At 44.3% G+C, this 19936-nt stretch overlaps 2 protein-coding genes across 3 annotated transcripts in view; one reads left to right on the top strand and one right to left on the bottom strand.

The window, feature by feature from the left end:
* The window catches only part of LOC139537509 (protein phosphatase 1E-like), a 109409-nt gene extending 95672 nt beyond the window's left edge, over nucleotides 1-13737 (top strand). For both annotated transcript variants that reach the window (XM_071338901.1, XM_071338902.1), the window contains 5 exons: nucleotides 4825-5024; nucleotides 6744-6932; nucleotides 7160-7303; nucleotides 7453-7546; nucleotides 9328-13737. In XM_071338901.1, coding sequence (XP_071195002.1) covers nucleotides 4825-5024; nucleotides 6744-6932; nucleotides 7160-7303; nucleotides 7453-7546; nucleotides 9328-10244 — 1544 coding nt within the window. In that variant the 3' untranslated portion in view covers nucleotides 10245-13737. The remainder of the gene's footprint in view (nucleotides 1-4824; nucleotides 5025-6743; nucleotides 6933-7159; nucleotides 7304-7452; nucleotides 7547-9327) is intronic.
* A 2757-nt stretch (nucleotides 13738-16494) lies between these two features.
* The window catches only part of LOC139537507 (E3 ubiquitin-protein ligase TRIM37-like), a 35350-nt gene continuing 31908 nt past the window's right edge, over nucleotides 16495-19936 (bottom strand). Inside the window, exons 23-25 of the mRNA XM_071338900.1 lie at nucleotides 19724-19914; nucleotides 19112-19258; nucleotides 16495-18914 (exon numbers count right to left, since the gene is read on the bottom strand). Of these exons, the coding sequence (XP_071195001.1) occupies nucleotides 18856-18914; nucleotides 19112-19258; nucleotides 19724-19914 (397 nt within the window). The 3' untranslated portion in view covers nucleotides 16495-18855. The remainder of the gene's footprint in view (nucleotides 18915-19111; nucleotides 19259-19723; nucleotides 19915-19936) is intronic.

Here is a 19936-nt window from a genome sequence, read left to right as displayed (position 1 = left end):
GAGAGGAATGGAGAGGAATGGAGAGGAATGGAGAGGAATGGAGAGGAATGGAGAGGAATGGAGAGGAATGGAGAGAAAGGAGTGTGAGGAGTGGAGGGTGGAAAGAATGTCCTTAGTTCCACTAAGTGGAGCAGAGAATTCATTCAACATGACGTCGTCCAGATATCTATTGCAGGGGGCTATGGAATCTTAACGCTCTTACGATGAATCTATAGGATCTATAGGAAGCATCAGATCTTCTCAAGACGAGTCAGTTCCCCTACTATCCTGTAAGTTACTAATGAACAATTAACCCTTCGCAACAAAGAGCCCGTCCTCCCCAGTTAAGGTGCCACCAACCTACTGTGATGGGAACATCACATATTAAGACGTTTTAAAACGTACAGAAATAACAAACATCCACATTGAAGCTGAACTGAATGTTTGATGAGTTCTGTTCAAATGCGGCAGATACAGTAGCTTAGCGTTTACTGCAATGGCCCAGTAGCCAAAAGGTCGCTGGGTGGAATAAGCGAGCCAACAAGGTGAAAAATCTGTCGATGTGCCTTGAGCAAGCTACTTAACCCTAATTTGCTCCATGGCCTATGGCTTTTTCCACCCAGGCTTTTTTACTATTTTCTACATTGTAGAATAATAGTGAAGACATCACAACTATGAAATAACACATATGGAATCATGTAGTAGACAAAAAAGTGCCAAACAAATTCTTCAAAGCAGCCAACTTTTGCCTTGATGACAGCTTTGCACACTCTTGACATTCTCTCAACCAGCTTCATGCGGAATGCTTTTCCAACAGTCTTGAAGGAGTTCCCACATATGCTGAGCACTTGTTGGCTGCTTTTCCTTCACGCTGGGGTCCGACTCATCTCAAACCATCTCAATTGGGTTGAGGTCGGGTGATTGTGGAGGCCATGTCATCTGATGCAGCACCATCACTCTCCTTCTTGGTCAAATAGTCCTTACACAGCCTGGAGTTGTGTTTTGAGTCATTGTCCTGTTGAAAAACAAATTATAGTCCTACTAAGCGCAAACCAGATGGGATGGCGTATTGCTGCAGAATGCTGTGGTAGCCATGCTGGTTAAGTGTGCCTTGAATTCAAAATAAATCACTGACAATGTCACCAGCAAAGCAGCCACACACCATCACACCTTCTCCTCCGTGCTTCACGGTGGGAACCACACATGCGGAGATCATCCGTTCACCTACTCTGCGTCTCACAAAGACACGGCGGCTGGAACCAAAAATCTCAAATTTGGACTCATCAGACCAAAGGACAGATTTCCACCGGTCTAATGTCCATTCCTCATGATCTTGGCCCAAGCAAGTCTCTTCTTCTTATTGGTGTCCTTTCGTAGTGGTTCCTTTGCAGCAATTCAACCATGAAGGCCTGATTCACACAGTCTCCTTTGAACAGTTGATGTTGAGATGTATCTGTTACTTGAACTCAGTGAAGCATTTATTTGGGCTGCAATCTGAGGTGCTGTTAACTGTAATGAACGTTTCCTCTGCAGCAGAGCTAACGCTGCGTCATCCTTTCCTGTAGCGGTCCACATGAGAGCCAGTTTCATCATAGCGCTTTATGGTTTTTGAGACTGCACTTGAAGAAACTTTAGAAGTTCTTAAAATTTTCCAGATTGACTGACCTTCATGTCTTAAAGTAATAATGGACTGTCATTTCTCTTTGCTTATTTGAGCTGTTCTTTCCATAATATGGACTTGGTATTTTAGCAAATAGGGCTATCTTCTGTATACCACCCCTACCTTGTCAAAACACAACTGAAGCTCAAACACTTTAAGATGGAAATAAATTCCACAAATTAACTTTAACAAGGCACACCTGTTAATTGAAATGCATTCCAGGTGACCACCTCATGAAGCTGGTTGAGAAAATGCAAAGAGTGTGCAAAGCTGTCATCAAGGCAAAGGGTGGCTACTTTAAAGAATATAAAATATATTTTGATTTGTTTAACACTTTTTTGGTTACTACATGATTCCATACGTGTTATTTCATAGTTTTGCTGTCTTCACTTTTATTCTACAATGTAGAAAATAGTACAAATAAAGAAAAACCCTTAAGTAGGTGTGTCCAAACTTTTGACTGGTAATATATAAACTCAGCAAATAAAGAAACGTCCCTTTTTCAGGACCCTGTCTTCCAAAGATAATTAGTAAAAATCCAAATAACTTCACATATCTTCATTGTAAAGGGTTTAAACACTGTTTCCCATGCTTGTTCAATGAACCATAAACAATTAATGAACATGCACCTGTGGAACGGTCATTAAGATACTAACAGCTTACAGACCGTAGGCAATTAAGGTCACAGTTATGAAAACTTAGGACACTAAAGAGGCCTTTCTACTGACTCTGAAAACCCCCAAAAGAAAGATGCCCAGAGTCCCTGCTCATCTGCGTGAACGTGCCTTAGGCATGCTGCAAGGAGGCATGAGGACTGCAGATTTGGCCAGGGCAATACATTGCATTACTGTGAGACACCTAAGACAGCGCTACAGGGAGGGAGACAGGACAGACAGCTGATCGTCCTCGCAGTGGCAGACCATGTGTAACAACACCTGTACAGGATCGGTACAGAACATCATACCTGATGGACAGGTACAGGATGGCAACAACAACTGCCAGAGTTACACCAGGAACACACAATCCCTCCATCAGTGCTCAGACTGTCCGCAATAGGCTGAGAGAGACTGGACTGAGGGCTTGTAGGCTTGTTGTAAGGCAGGTCCTCACCAGACATCACCGGCAACAATGTTGCCTATGGGCACAAACCCACCGTCGCTGGACCAGACAGGACTGGCAAAAAGTGCTCTTCACTAATGAGTCACGGTTTTGTCTCACCAGGGATGATGGTCGGATTCGCGTTTATTGTTGAAGGAATGAGCTTTACACCGAGCCCTGCATTCTGGAGCGTGATCAATTTGCAGGTGGAGGGTCCGTCATGGTCTGGGGCGGTGTGTCACAGCATCATCGGACTGAGCTTGTTGTCATTGCAGGCAATCTCATCGCTGTGCGTTACAGGGAAGGCATCATGTGGTAGCCTTCCTGCAGGCTCATCCTGACATGACCCTCCAGCATGACAATGCCACCAGCCATACTGCTCGTTCTGTGCGTGATTTCCTGCAAGACAGGAATGTCAGTGTTCTGCAATGTCCAGCAAAGAGCCCGGATCTCAATCCCATTGAGCACGTCTGGGACCTGTTGGATTAGAGGGTGAGGGTTAGGGCCATTCCCCCCCAGAAATGTCCGGGAACTTGCAGGTGCCTTGGTGGAAGAGTGGGGTAACAATTCACAGCAATAACTGGCAAATCTGGTGCAGTCCATGAGGAGGAGATGCACTGCAGTACTTAATGCAGCTGGTGGCCACACCAGATACTGGCTGTTACTTTTGATTTTGACCCCCCCCCCCCCTTTGTTCAGGGACACATTATTCAATTTCTGTTAGTCACATGTCTGTGGAACTTGTTCAATGTATGTCTCAGTTGTTGAATCTTGTTATGTTCATACAAATATTTGCACATGTTACATTTGCTGAAAATAAATGCAGTTGACAGTGAGGACGTTTCTTTTTTTGCTGAGTTTATATATGTACTCTATTTACACTGAGTGTACAAAACATTAAGAACACCTTCCTAATATTGAGTTGCACCCCCTTTTTGCTCTCAGAACAGCCTCAATTCGTCAGGGCATGGACTCTTCATGGTGTCAAAAGCGTTCCATATTGACTCCATTGCTTCCCACAGTTCTGTCAAGTTGGCTGGATGTCCTTTGGGTGGTGGACCATTCTTGATACACACGGGAAACTGTTTTGTGTGAAAAAGTCAGCAGCATTACATTTAACAATATAATCATAGTGTTACTCTTCACAGGCAAACAAAAGACAGGGGAGAGAGACATGCGAGTGTAGGCGTGCAGACAATAAGTGACCTATTCCCATGAAATCTGGTAGGAGCGCAGTCTGCAGCACACAGACGGAGACGGTGTGGAAGAGAAAATGTCAGCCATCCCCTCCGGGAGACCCAGCCGGAGAGATCACTTCATCATGACATCCTCTTTTCCCCTCCTTCATCCATCTCTCTGTCCTTTTCCCCAGCCCCGAACCCATTTGCCAGATGGCCTCTCTTGCCCACTTGTCCTTAATTCCACTGGAACCATCTTCTCTCTTCCATTGAGCTGTTTCCCCTTTTATTCCCTGTGTAAGGACCCAATGTTAGCTTACATGAGTGGTTTTGGGTTGGTTCAAGTGTGACAGATCTCAAGTATGGAAAACAGGGGTTCCCAGACTAACGGGTCATTTGGGACTGAATACGTGTGTGTGTGTGTGTGTGTGTGTGTGTGAGAGAGAGAGAGAGAGGGGGCACATATTTGGGCATAGGAGCACATTGCTGTGCCTTTCTTTGATTACTTGTGTGTGGTTGCATGTCAGACAACAGGTCTCACATTCAGGTAGCGTAGCAGCAGGTGGCCTAGTGGTTAGAGCTTTGGACCAGTAACCAAAAGGTTGCTGGATCGAATCCCCGAGCTGACAAGGTAAAAATGTGTTGTCTTGCCCCTGAACAAGGCAGTTAACCCATTGTTCCTAGGCTGTCATTGTAAATAAGAATTTGTTCTTAACTGACTTGCCTAGTTAAATAAAAACATGAGTGTATATTATTCAGCACATTCTTTTCATGTGACTATATGCATCTGTATGCCATTCTTTTCACCAGTGCACTAATGCATCCATGTGTAGTGTACTGTATGTGTGTGAGCCTGTGGTCTGATCACATGCCATTTGTGTGTTTGTTCATGCGTGTGTCATCTTTTAGAGATTGAGTCGGTGGCATTTGCCAGGCTCATTTTCAACAAACTGTGTGAAACATGCTGCCTGTGGCTGAAAGACTTCCCTTACCGCCGCCGGCCTCAGCCCTACTATGAGACTTCCATCCATGCCATCAAAAACATGCGCCGCAAGATGGAGGACAAACATATCGTCATCCCCGACTTCAACACTCTCTTCAACATACAGGTAAGCATGAACAGAGTAGTCATTAACCACAGGTCTAGGATCAGTTCAACATACAGGTAAGCATGAACAGAGTAGTCATTAACCACAGGTCTAGGATCAGTTCAACATACAGGTAAGCATGAACAGAGTAGTCATTAACCACAGGTCTAGGATCAATTCACTCTAGCATGGTTAATGAGGATAGAAGATTTCAACCACAGATCTAGGATCAGATTACCCTTCAGTTCTAACCATAACCATTAGGGGGATGTGGATTCAACTCTTTAAATTCAATTACCATTAAAGTGGTGTTTCTGGTTAAGCATAAGAAGAAAGGGTGGGAAAGGAGGGCTCTAGTACTACTATAGTTCTGCCCTATGGCTTCTCTCTAGTGGCCTTAAAAGTGCTTACTCTAAAAGAGCTCACTGGAAACCCCAAGACACACGGCGTATGAGCACAAAATCAATACATTGTTCTTGGCACCACTCATAAGATTACCCTCCTATCAAAGATGGACTTCAGGATTTATGTCCTTGTTTGAATGTTTCTTGGCAACGTTTGGCCTAAAACTTGATGCAAGAACAATAATACACAGTATCACCATGTGATATAGCGCATTTCAATTCAGGAAATAACAGGACATTTCTATTCCAAATTCTTCTCTTCAAAATCATTGTCCACTGGCTAAAAAGAGACCACTTTATTATTCTGTGTATATCAGCTAATTAAGAGACTAAGTGGGTTAACCCAGTGGCTAATCCAGATGCCCTGCAGGGAAGCTAACATCTCACTTCACTATAGGGAGAAGATCAATAAAACTCCACTATCCAACTTATTCCCAATACAGCCCCAATGAGAGCAGTAAATAATAGCACATTAGGTGGCTGCCAGTGAATTAAATGCTTCTAATAGCATTATTGGCCATAGTGCTCTAGCGTGCTCCCTTGGGCATGAGGGAAATTATTTAAATGAAGCAGAACAACACACCCTAACAGCCCACCCCCCCACACCACACACACACACACATACACACACAAACAGACTGACAGACTGACACACACACGCCACACCCCAGGCTGATAATAGCATGTTATCTGAGCCACACAGAGTCAATCAGATCTGTCATTGAAATCATATCGTTATTGGTTTGCCAGTCATCCCAAATGATTATGGACACTTCCCTCACATCCCTTCTGAACCAACCGACCAATGAGACATCCCAGACAGGCAGACGCACCAGCTCAAAGATCGTCATATAATGAGATAATTTTTCCGTCTGATCAAATGTTTATTCATTCTATTAAGCGTGCTAGTGGTGGGTAAGCCGGCTAATTGGCATTAAACCCCAGTTAATTAAAGCAGATGGATGAGTGGAGACACAAACTGGTTATATTTGGATTTGCATATTCGCGACGAGGCACTACACATGCCATTCATGGAAAACGCACAACGTCATGAGAGTGACACACAACTATGCTGTATACGCAATGGTAATTTAGAATTTACTATGACCAGTTAAGTTTGTTTATGGAACCTTGTTGTAAAGAGGATTGAGATTGGACAGATGAATGCTTTGCATTGCTTCATACTCTGATGTTTACAAAGCATGAAAGTCTCTATACATGAATCACCATCATGTTACAACAAGTGATGACTCCAATGAAGGGAAGAAATATTGAAGCTATATGACATTGCAGGTCATACTGTTTTAACCTTTGACCTTACACTGTGTGTTTTCAGGACCAGGAGGAGCAGGCCTTCTTCGCCGTGTTCGATGGCCACGGGGGCGTGGACGCTGCCATCTACGCCGCCAACCACCTCCACGTCAACATGGTGCAACAGGAGTGCTTCAGCCAGGATCCAGGGGAGGCCCTTTGTCGCGCCTTCAGAGTCACTGACGAACGCTTCATCCGGAAAGCTAAGATGGAGGTATGGGCTCAAACATTGGCCACATTAATCTTGAAGGTTTAATTTCAATACTACTGGTATTGTAGAACTGCAGAGATGCAAGTTTAGTTCAAATGTCTGAGCATTTGTTATTACTGTTCAGAATTTGCTTCTAATAGATGTAACATTTCTGTGAATCATAGTAAACAGTTATTACTGTACACTCATGTTTTTATGTCTAAATGTGTGTGTGTGTGTGTGTGTGACAGAACCTGCGCTGCGGCACCACGGGAGTGGTGACCTTCCTGAGGGGGCGGACCCTGTACGTGGCCTGGCTGGGGGACTCTCAGGTCATGCTGGTCAAGAAGGGCCAGGCCGTGGAACTGATGAAGCCTCACAAGCCTGACAGAGAGGTAATGCACACAGACACACACGCAAACACACTCACTTAATCACTGTTCACTTCACACACAGGCGCTAACATCACTTGAGCAGAGATGTCTGTCACATATACAAGCACATACCGTTATACATAATACCATCTTTCTCTCTCCCTCTACAGGATGAGAAGCAGCGTATTGAAGCTCTGGGAGGCTGTGTCATCTGGTTCGGCACATGGAGGGTTAATGGCAGCCTGTCCGTATCCAGAGCCATAGGTACACCAACAATCACCCTATGCCTTATACAATTATATAGTACAATATACATATATAGTACAATATACAGACTGCAGCTGCTGTACCATGCCTGTTGCTGAGTCCCCCCTGGACCTCCTGGTTGGAGGGGGGGGGGGGGGGGGGTTACCTTGGTCACCGCCAGTGTGAATGAGAGGAGTGTTGACAGAATTGAGAGGTCAGCAAGGGGTCGGAGTATGTCGTGTAAGTGTGTCCTGCAGAGAGTGCGTATGTGAGCCTGCATACTTAGCAGGAGGCCCATAATCAGTCTAAACTATTTGGGTGATTATGCGAGCGCCGGAACAGAGAGGTCATGACAGAGTCTAATGGGCCATAGCCAAGGGCCAGCTGACACAGTGCTGAGTGGGAGACAAATAGCAACCCAGAGGTGAGGGTTGCCTGTACCTATATGCATACACGAGTGTACGTAACCAGTCTGATTTCCCAGCAGCTATTTAAATCTTAATGGAATTAGATGGAACAATCTCACAGCTCCAATACTACAACATCACTGGCATCAACATAGGAATTCACTGTAAAGACTGCCTTACATTTACATTTAAGTCATTTAGCAGACGCTCTTATCCAGAGCGACTTACAAATTGGTGCATTCACCTTATTTGAATCCATCCTGTACCTATTCACATACACAACAGGGTTGGGGACATTTCAAATTGAAGTCATTCTATTCAGGAAGGGATTTTTATTTTTAAATAGCTTAGATGCACTTTTTTCAATTATTGATTTGGAATTTCGGTTAACTGACCTTTTTTTTGACCCATTTTTCATGGTATCCAATTGATAGTTACAGCCGTGCGTCCTCCGAAACACAACCCAACCAAGCCGCACTACTTCTTGACACAATGTCCACTTAACCCGGAAGCCAGCCGCACCAATGTGTCAGAGGAAACACTGTACAACTGGCGACCGTGTCAGCGTGCATGCACCCTGCCTGCCACAGGAGTTGCTAGTGCGCGATAGGACAAGGACATCCCTGCCGGCCAAACCCTCCCCTAACCCGGACGACACTGGGCCAATTGTGCGCCGTCCCATGCGTCTCCCTGTCGCGGCCGGCTGCGATAGAGCTTGGACTCGAACCCAGAATCTCTAGTGGCACAGCTAGCACTGCGATGCAGTGCCTTAGATAACTGCGCCACTCGGGAGGCCACTGACCTCAATTCTAATTGACCTCAAGCACTGATTCACAAGGCAACTTGAGGCTAGCTTCTAGTCTTATTTCCCGGTAGCTATTTTAGAGGTGGCTAGTGAGGAAGCCCTACTGTGACCTTCTGTTCCCAAATCCTAAAGCTTCCCTAATCTGATATCAAAACAACCACTTCCTCGACAGCAAATACTGTAGCTGCTACATTAGAACTGTTTCCTACTGCATGAAGGAGAGGGGAGAGGACAGATATTGCTACACTGATATTAATTTATATGTTTATATAAATACATTAATCACAAAAGGCTGAACAGAAAGCAGAGGTGACAAGGCGGCAAGCAGCAGATATTATATTATTATTTATTAAATTAAAATGTATTATTTGTTTTTCTCCACCTTGATTTCAAAACAGATGCATAGCATGGTGGACTTGACAGAAACAGCAGCACTGAATATCAAATTATATTGCTTTCAGCTCTTTGGGGTGTTTATGCCCAGGTTGCTGTTCAGCACTTTGACAAATGTTTCAATTATATATTTTTTTACAATATATGATTTGTTTCCCTCGTTTCTTATCTCTCTTTCTCTTGGTGATTGATAGGCGACAATGAGCACAAGCCCTACATCTCTGGCGATGCCGACCACCACATAGTCACATTGGACGGCACGGAGGACTACCTGATCTTGGCCTGCGATGGCTTCTACGACACAGTCAGCCCTGATGAGGCGGTGCGTGTGGTCAGCGACCACCTGACGGAGAACAGTGGCGACAGCACCATGGTGGCCCACAAGCTGGTGGCCTCGGCCCGCGATGCTGGCTCCAGCGACAACATCTCCGTCATTGTGGTCTTCCTTAGAGACCTCCGCGCTACCCCCCCAGGAGAGGAGGAGGGGGCAGGGGAGGAGGTAAAGGATGAGGAGGTGGAGGAGGAAGGGCAAGGGGAGATGGCATGCCAGGACGGGGGCACCGCGGACGTTGGGGGGAAGGGTCACTGTTTCCTGCAGCAGTGCTCGGCTCCAGCCGACCTGGGCTATGAAGACCGCATGGACTCGTTGACGGACAGAACCAGCTTAGGCCTGCTGGGGCCCACGCTGGGAGAGGAGGGTCCGATCAGGCTCCCCCTGGCCAGCTCACACCCGTCCCTGTCCTTAGGCCTCACCCAGAACCTCATGCCTGCCGAGAGCCATGGCGCGGGCTGGTTGCCCTGTCTAGAAGAGGGGCTAAAGGGCTTCAGGCACAAGCCCCGGCCTAAACTCCAAATCCCCACCTGCCAGGAGCCCAGCTCAGATGGACAATGGCCCCTGGCGGCCGCCCTGTTTGGCTACGCGGGGAGGCACACCCGGAGGATGGAGTGCGTGAGCCCCAGGTGGGGGTGGGGGTCCCGGGATTGGGGCAGAGTGCCCAGGGAGCTCCCCGGCCTGCTGCACTCCACCCGTAGTGTGCCCTACCCCCAGCGCTGCCCTGAGAGAAGGCCTGGGGTGGCCCTCCCCCACCTACCCAACGGCAGCAGAGTCTGATGATGTGACGTAATCTCCACTAGCTCTTCTCTCTCCTGCCCCTTCCTTTATCTGACTACAGTCATTCATTCATCCATCATAAACTCCTCCTCCAGGATACTAGCACCACCCCGTCCGTCCGTCCATCTCTACATGCACCTACCCCTCCCCATAGCCACACAGCCCCATTCAGGAGGCCGGACATAACAATTTACTGCTCCTGGCCCATATTGAAAACACACACTGTACTGTACTCTCAGATTCATAATGGAATACACATTATCCACTCACTCCATCTCCATAAATGGGAGTAGTTAATACAGGATTATAAGATTAGTGGTCACTTACCTGAATAAATCCAACATATATAGACCAATATGTATTCCAGATGGGGTTACAATAGAGGATAATGGCATCTAAAAGGGGATATTATTAAGAAATGATATTCTATTTATAATGTTGGGGATGACGTCATCCAAGAGCAGACATTAATCTGTCCTTGCTATGCCTGTCAAATTGATGTTTACATAACACTAAACACAAGATGTGTTCTCATTGACGAGAAGTCTTTCCCAACAGGTTGGGTGTGAGTAAGTTCCCTATCAGGCAATACTTACTGGGCCAGAATAGTTCAGACAAAGCAGCAGAACAAATGCCTTCAATATCTGTCACTTAAGACCATTTCCTGAAAAATAAAAATGGATGGGAATTTTGAGCCTCAATCGACAGAGTCCCTTCTAAGCTTCCCATTACAATGCGGACCCATGTGTGTCATATCACTTACATGGACTACTTAACCAATCACTATGCTGCTTTATAATTTCACTAACAACAATAGAGCATAAGAATGATCCATGTCAAAGTCTTCATCTCTGGTTTGACAAATATAGTAAATTAATCTTAATCTCATTATCCTTTCAAATGTAAATGGTATTTTTTCTGAAACTCCATAGTTTCAGCAGGTAGCCTAGTGGTTAGAGCGTTGGACTAGTAACCAGAAGGTTGCTAGATTGAATCCCCGAGCTGACAAGGTAAAAATCTGTTCTGCCCCTGAACAAGGAAGATAACCCACTGTTATCTTGGCCGTCATTGTAAATAAGAATGTGTTCTTAACTGACTTGCCTAGTTAAATAAAGGTTAAATTTAAAAAATAGTAAATACTATCTAGCAATGACTAGGTTCTATAAAATGTGGCTCCACTCTCCTGGCCCAGGCAACCACCATTCAATATTTATCAAAGAAGGTTAATTCTCGCTGTTGGAAAAACCCGTCTTTATACCCTTAAGAAAACAGGAATTGTTTGTGCCATTCCTGACATTTTCAACTTTTACTAACACATTGTGCCATTTCCATACTTTTGTTTAAAAACCTCACCCGCTCCCGCCCTCCACAGTCTCATTGAGTTCCCAGGGGCAGGAGACAAGGACACAGGAAACAAGTGACCAAACCACCTCAGTGACCCACAGTCACACGGAGAAACACCCCCAGCCAGTCAGTCAGTTCCCACTCACTGTCATTGCTTACTGCTCCTCTGAAACAACTAGTTGTCGGTCGCCTGTTGGCCTACCCACTGAAAGCATGGTGGTCATTTACAGAAGGCCATTTGGACAGTCACCATTAAGCATCTCCAGAGAGCAGAATGTATTCCAGTTGTAGAATGTACATGGAGCCCTCCCGGGACCTTCATAGATGGGCCAATAGGACTGAGACAGTAGTGGTGTTCTGGACTTGTAGCGACGCTCCCTGTGTGGATGTAAGAAAACCATTTCTGGATGCAGTACACCTGGAGGACAATATTCTGGAGGTGTTTTGTTGATCGTGGGAGAGGAAATAATCTATAATTTATCACCTATCTGCCGTATCCTCACAAATCTGAGCATTCTATCCTGGTGTTCCACTCTGAAGGAGCAGGGTGTGAATAAGCACACTGCCTCTCGGGTTAAAAGATGCCCATGCCCATGCTTCTGCATCTTTCTCTTTGCGTAACCAACACATGCATTTCGACTCTCAGAACAGCGGACCACACTAATTGCCATTTTCTGACCAATTATGAAAGACAACCATAAAGTTGAATATATAAAGGGAGTTATTGAATGCCCCGAGTCTCCCCAACCTCAGCCCCACCCCCACTCACATCACCTGCTTTTTTGGAGCTTTCTGCTTCTTTTTGAGAGCAAAAAAAGTGCACATCTTTCCCATCCTAAACATTCCTAACACGGGGCACCAATTGCTTATTGAAATAGTAGTACATTCATATTATGTACATGTAAGTATGAATGTGTGCAGGCGTGTGTGTACTTGTTGAGTGTATGCATGTGGTCTGTCTTATACGTCTGCTATATAAAATCACCACTGTAAGGTCACCAGGATGGTGGCACAATATTCTGTGTTGATATCAAGCTTCACAGCCCCCAGCAATGTACTGTACTGTTCATGTGACACCTTTGGAAGGAGAGTCGTATACGTTAGCAGTGCTTGAGTGACAAGGGAACATGGGAATTTAAATGCTCCTCAAGGACCATCCACTGAAATGTCAAAATGGTCACCCCCCCACAGTCTTCTATAGCTTCAGTCGTTTATAAGACGCTGAACCTTAACCAAGCCATAAACAGAAAAGTGAACTCTATAGTTCCTCAGCTAAACTTGCTGTCTCGCTTAACCCACAGTTCTTCTCTTTCTCACCCACTGCTGCGGTACAAAGGACCCCCCCCATGCCAGTATGACACTTTCCCTGATGATAGTAAAAGACCACACAGTTCAGGTCTCTTCCCCTCTCTCCCCTTCCCTTTCCTATGTCACTCAATTGCTCTCATGACTCTGCACTGTGTCCACAAAACGCTTTGTTCCTGTAAGCAATAATGAATCGCGAGTGGAAAGGCTCTCTCAGAGGGTTTGTCTTCACTGAGAAAGGCAGAGCTAGAGCCAGATCAAACTAACAACAGCCACCCTCCTAAACTCTTACCAGTGCTCACATTGACATGAGCACACACCACTTTACTTCTGCTCGATGGTAGTATGGGACACAATCTATGATGTACCCCTTGGACAGTTGTCGCTGTACACTAATACGTTTGGTGGCCAAATTGAATTAGTCCCAATGAGAAACACAACAAAGGGCTCTATTCAATCTGTATAACTGAAGTGTAGCAGATCGCACAATAGAAATGTAAAGGTAATTTCTGATTGAGCAGACAAATGCATTGTTTACTGTGAATGCAGTTTCCACTAACATGGGAACATTGCCTTGAAATTTCAATAACGCTGTAACGCAATACCTCTGTGATATGGATTGAATCCAGCCCAAAGTGTCTCTAAGCTTGGCCAGCCTCCTCTCACAGGGCGGTTCAAACTCTGTCCACCAGGCATCCCTGAAGACAAACCCATGACCAGCTGTTCCCCAACCTGCAGGTTAGATAAACCAGTAAGTTTCAGTATCTGTATTTTCTGTGTTCTTCTCGTAATATAAATATGTGTGTGTATCTGAACTGGTGACTAGTATAAAGATTAAACCAAGTATTTTGTCTGAGTTTTATTTGACCTCTTGTACAACCAGATGGATTATAATTAGGCCTATGGAATTCTCCCAAACGTGTGTGTAAACCCTCAGCTGTGTGCTGTACTCTTGTCGAAGACTCCAGCGGCTCCACTTAGAGAGCCAGGAGACTTAATTAGTGTCCTTAGCCTCCACCTGTCAAGCCTAGACGATAGCGATAGAACAGCCATATTTAATTAACTACCCAAGATTATTTTTAATCAAGGCCTCCAACTGTCCTGTGGTGATATGCGCATATGCCCATGTATGTACACGATGGCTAGTGTTCACAGTTTAGGTAACTGCCAGCACCCTGTAAAGTGTGTCCAGCATTCTTAAGATAGGGATGGCAAGCTACAGCATTTTAATAAAATATACTGGAAAACGAAGAGGGCACTTCCTTGTTAATATCCAAGCAGAGAAACGGAAACATTGCTATGTTTTTATTTCACCCTCCAGTTGGAATGAATGGTGTGCAGTCATGTCTATTTATCTGTTCTCTGGCATAAAACATTCATCATCCTCATTACTTATTCATGTGTACTTTTTTCTTTAAAGCATTCTACATCAAGAACACTTCACAAATTACAACTGAATTTCGGAAACAGCTTTTCAGACACATAGCACATGGTATGGTATACTATTTACAGATGGAAATGCAGGGAAATACCTGCTGACATTTTACATTATTTAGCAGCACCACAGCTGCGGTTTTGTTCATGGCCTTTCTTGCTGCTAGGTTTAAGGCACACATACAAATAATGAGAGTAAATCCCTGCTGTTGTTCATCAGCTTGAGGACACACACACAACTTAATTACTATGACCGTGACCATATCTGGAGCAGTTTAGCGTCTGACATAACAGATGAGTGAGCGTTAATATCCACCAGGTTTCACAGAAGATTGCGTGTTCCAAATGTAATCGAGTCACCCCCACAGGAAAAGCCATGGCTTTAATCTATGTCACACTAGTGACCGATTAAGGGACATTCAGGGCATCAGAGACCAAATAGACCCATTTTCTCATTTAGGGGAGTGCTTTCTGGGAGCCTGCAAATAAGGGTAGAAGATGTGTTGTGAGAGGGACATTAATTGAAGGCTGAAATAGGGACTACTCTAATGGAGTCTGTCATTACACAAAACACTGTCAGAGCTGCTTTGCTCGGAAGTTATCAACAGACTCCTGTTGCTATAAAAACTAATCAGCTCAACACTTAGGGCTAGATGCTATCAGATCCGCCCTAGCTGACACCCACATAGCGGTTGTTTTGACGGTGTCGGAGGTGGATCTGTGTTAGAGCTGTCAAATCTACATGCGGCTCCCAGCATTATACCTAAAGCGGACATTGCCATTGGCAGCACGGAGTTGCATTAAGATAAATCCCATGCAGCATTGTTTACAAGTTTGAACACTAAAATGTGAGATGTCATCTATATCTTGATTAGGCTGATAGAAATCCTCATTATTTTGTTTAATTATTTTAAATTTGAGCGTCATTATTTCTATATAGCCTACACTTTGTTCTGAACTTCTAACACACGTGTCAAACTCATTCCACTGATGTCCGAGTGTCTGCAGGTTTTCACTCATCCCGTATACTTGATGAATTAAGGTCACTAATTAGTAAAGCACTCCCCTCACAATGTTGTCTAGACAGACACTAGGCCCTCCATGGAGTGGGTTTGACACCCCTGTTCTAATGTAAATGTAAATGTGTGGGTGTGACTTTGTGACAATGATCACAAGAGCAGCTGCTCACCGATTTGACAGGTCTATCGCAGTTACACCAACACCGCCAAAACAAAGCCATGCATGTGTCAGCTATAGCCGGTTAACGCTTGATCTGATCGAATCAAGGCCTTAATCTGGATGTATTCGATCTGCTGTTCTAGTTTGGGTGAAATCAGGGGTAAGGAAAAGGGGCATTACAATATGGACATTTTCAGTGGAAGAGCTGAGGCACTTCCTAAACATAAACTTAACAGATATGAAAAACTATCATAACATGATGGGAAGAGACATTACAGGGTACATTATGACCTGTACATTGTGGCCTTATTGACAACACACTAACCAAACTGGCTTAGACCTAGAAAGCTGTTCAAATCCATCAGTAGTTCAAAACAACTTATTCATGAGAATCAATTCAAACTAATGTGAGCAATTACCCAAGAAAACATTGGTATGAAGTGGAGCACTAGTGATGGCACTTTGAAGTAGCTTCGCCACATTACATATGTTGGTAATGTGAATACATATACAACATTATGGGGTGGTTAGAAATGGGATGAGGGAAACCTGCTAAACAGACTATTAACCTGTAGTAGGATAACTAACTTGAGTCATGTCAATTCCTATGGGGCTTTCTGGGCTGCAGACTAATGTGCAACATGTCCTCTCCAATCCTCCTAAATAAAGCCCCGCTTCTTGGCATGGTGGCCTTCTGAAAGAGGGAAGAGGGGGTGCTGGCCGGATTCAAGCAGGACATGGCCAGTGCCAACATTCACTCACCCAAGTAATCTCTGTTGAGCTCAATCTCTAGCCACACCAACCTGGCAGACTGAGCCCCTACCACCCACCCTCCTATACAATGCAGACCTCAAGAGACGTGGAGGCAACCACAACAGTGGGAGTTACCCCTCATCTGCAATGGAGCTCTCATACAGTTGATATTCATTGATACATAAATTCAGCCATTTAATAAGTAATTTCATATTTAGGTAACACACATTCAGTATCAAGAAACCATAAAATATTTTATTTGTTAAATGTCATATTCTATTAGTTACAACAAAAAATGACATACATACACAACAAATAAAAATCCCACTGCATTCTGGGACAATATAAAATAAACACACAAAGGAAAGCTTGCTTGAAACCATCTAATCACCCTCTTTCTAGTACCTTTCCTAAGTCAGCCCTTTCCCACTCAGACAAACACACAGCTAAAACCTGGGCACAAACAGAAATGTGCATAGTGAACAGACAGTGAAATAGATACAATTAGACCATATCAGGATGAATCTGGAGCTGTATATACAAGGGCACAATAAGAGGTTTAAAGCATATTGTCCACCCTCCGTCTGCCTGTTCAACTCCATTGAAGCCATGCAGTTTTAGGCACACATGATGGAACATTAGGAGGCTGTGCAGCTGGGGGTAAACATCAGGCATCCTACAGCTGAAGGAAGATATTTATAGTGTAAACCACTGAGCTCTCCATTCAGGCTTTTAGAACATATTTCCTTATTAGTCAATGCACACCAGTATACTTTGAGACATCTTACACATCTCCCTTTCAATGGATAGAAATGTTTACAGATTCAGTTGGGTCACCTCTTCAGTGTACATTTCAATGAAGAAAGTCTTTGCCAGTGTTCATGGTTCTCCATGTTACAAAGAGTACAGTTTCTGCTATGATGTCCATGTGGATGCTAGTGTGGTCGTCAGATTGCTTTTCAAGGGTTGAAAATAATAAAAATGTTACTGTGTAAATAAAATGGTCCACGGTCACACAGCAAAGCTCAACTACAAGGAAGAGATGGCACCCTCTGATGGGCAAAAAAGGATATTGAAAGAAAATTGCTCTAATGACATGCTTTAAAGAACAGAACACTTCACATCACTGTTGGGAAGCCTTTGTACAAAACAAACACTTATTTACACATGTCTCTGTCAAACAAATGACTTTACAAATATTGCCTTGGTCAAATTTTGCCCAGAAAACAAGCAAAATAAAATAATCTAGAATCAAGACGACGGAATGTGACATTTGGATCAATTTTTTGAAAAGAGAAAGAAATCCACCAAGTTGAAAACAAAATTACATCCGCTTCATAGAAGTCAAAATGTGTTAATTTGCATGGATCCATTTTTTCAAAGACGAGCAGAATAGCTGTACTGGGAGGAGTTGCGCACACAATACAGTGAGTTAAGATTGCATTAGGGCAGAAAACTTTAAAAAAACACCTACACACATGCCTATGTTACAGAGCTCATCTTGACTTGACAAGGGCTGCAGAAAACACTTACTGGTGAAAGAAAGAACCCTGTATGTATGGATAAGGTACATCAGCTTTGATGTTTAATTTAGAGACAAGGTTAAAAAGCACTTGAAGCCCAGACTGTCAACCAAGAAAGTTCAGTGTGAATAATCAATTCGGTCAAAATCCACTACTGTGAGCAAGAGTCATGACTATATTTCTACTAAGAAACTACTCAATACACATTCAGAAGGTAGCAATCTCTTACACATGCCAGAGAAGGACGTTCCATTGATACATCCTTCAATGTGTCTACACAGCAGCAAAACTGGTTCTTGTTCTGAAAGATTTACTGGGGGGCAAGCAACTCCAATCTACCGAGAGTAGCAGACGAAATACAGTAGTTTGCATTGATAAGATTTGCACAGAAAGGGACTTCCTAACAAGTTTTAAATCAATGGTGATACAGGAATAAAGGTACTAAATGCGTCCACTTCAAGGCATTCGTTCAGACTGTTTTCAAGAATGTGGTGTTCATTACAGCACTGTGTGATGCCTGCCTGACTGTGCTCCTCCCCACAAACACATCAATAGCACCTCATTGAATCAGAAAGGCAGAGAGATTTTAAGGTTCTCTTTCTGTTATGAAGCAGGTGCACTGTGCTTATTTCTCAAAATTCACCAGAGCTCACGATGTCCAGACCAAAGCCCAATCGGAGTATTTAGACATTGCAAACATCAACCATGAGGTTAGTTGCATATGATAAAATGTTACTATTTTACTTTTCACAACGACAGCCTAAAGAATGTCTCTCGCAAATATATTGTTCCTCGCCCCATTCTAACTCATATTTAATCCAATTTACATTTAAATATAAATGGAGATTAATAAAAGTGATCAAATATTTACATATTTTGCAGTCATCATCAAGGTGCTCACTTAGTGAGTTGTAGCATTCTCATTGCATTTGGGGTTGCCGGTGACTAGAATGACTGCATGCAAGTGTCTACACAAGTGCTTGTGTACATTAAAGTTATATACACTGCTCTCCAGTCCCCATACGGCGATGGCCACTGTTTAGACCGGCTGTGGAGGCCATGTTGGCGGGGAATCACCTCTCGGTGTTCTCTCCTGTGGTGAAGCACAGGTCATCAGAGTTCAACTGGGCCCCTGGGAGGAAAGAACAGAAGCATTTAAAACACTGAGCTAAGCATTCATTTCCTTCCACGGTACTGGCAAGCTGATTTGAGGCTAAAATGTGTTAAGTGTGCAGAAATGAGACCCCACACTAATGCATGTGTGTTTTAGTGTTTGTGTGAAGGGGTTACACATATATATATGTGTGTGTGGCAGGTAACAAAATTGACCTGCACAGGGCAGTGCCTGGGCATCATAGCGACAGTCTCCAGCCTCCAGGGCCACCACCTCGTCTTCGTTCTCTGTGTCACAGTCGATCTCACTGTCACTGCTCATACCTGGCAGCAGCACCACCGTCTGCTTATGGACAAGATGACCTGACAGACAGAAAGAGCGGGGGGCACAAAGGATAAGGGAAATCAGAGTGACAGAGTGGGAGAGAAAGCGAGAGGCAAACAGAAAAGGGAGAGAAAGGGCACATAGGTAAACAAAAGAGGGGGCCGGAGGGACAAAGGAAAACAGCAGAAAGATAGAAAGAGGGAGAAAAGGTACATGTAACAGAGTGGGGGAACCACCAAGACCAATATAGCGGCATCTCAGAGGTAAGGGAAACACCATCACCGCCAAGAGCACACATCATCCTGCACAGGGCCGAATAGACACCACCTCTCTGTCTCACTCTCTACAGACATCAACTCATCCCCAAGATCATTAGGGGTAAAACTGCAGAATAAACATCCTTTAAAATTCCCTTTACCAAGAAGCTTTTAACTCTACCTCCAGTATGGTATTAGATTACAGTATATTTTATCCACAGATGAAAAGTGGAGCTCAATACTTACTGCCGTCACAATAGCATTCCTCCATAGAGGAGGGTCGAGGTAGAGGTGAAGGAAGAGGAGGGTTAGAGCAGTAGGGCTCACTTTCGTCAGAGCGTGAAGAGGGTCCCTCTGCCAGGGAGAGCAGTGACTGGCGGACCTCAGCCGTCTCCTCCAAGTCACAGTCCAGAGAGCTGTCCGTCAGCAGGCCGGACCTAAGGTTGATTTGCCATTTGT

This window comes from Salvelinus alpinus, chromosome 13 (assembly GCF_045679555.1).
Source record: "Salvelinus alpinus chromosome 13, SLU_Salpinus.1, whole genome shotgun sequence".
NCBI lineage: Eukaryota > Metazoa > Chordata > Actinopteri > Salmoniformes > Salmonidae > Salvelinus > Salvelinus alpinus.
This window is presented reverse-complemented; position numbering and strand designations above follow the sequence as displayed.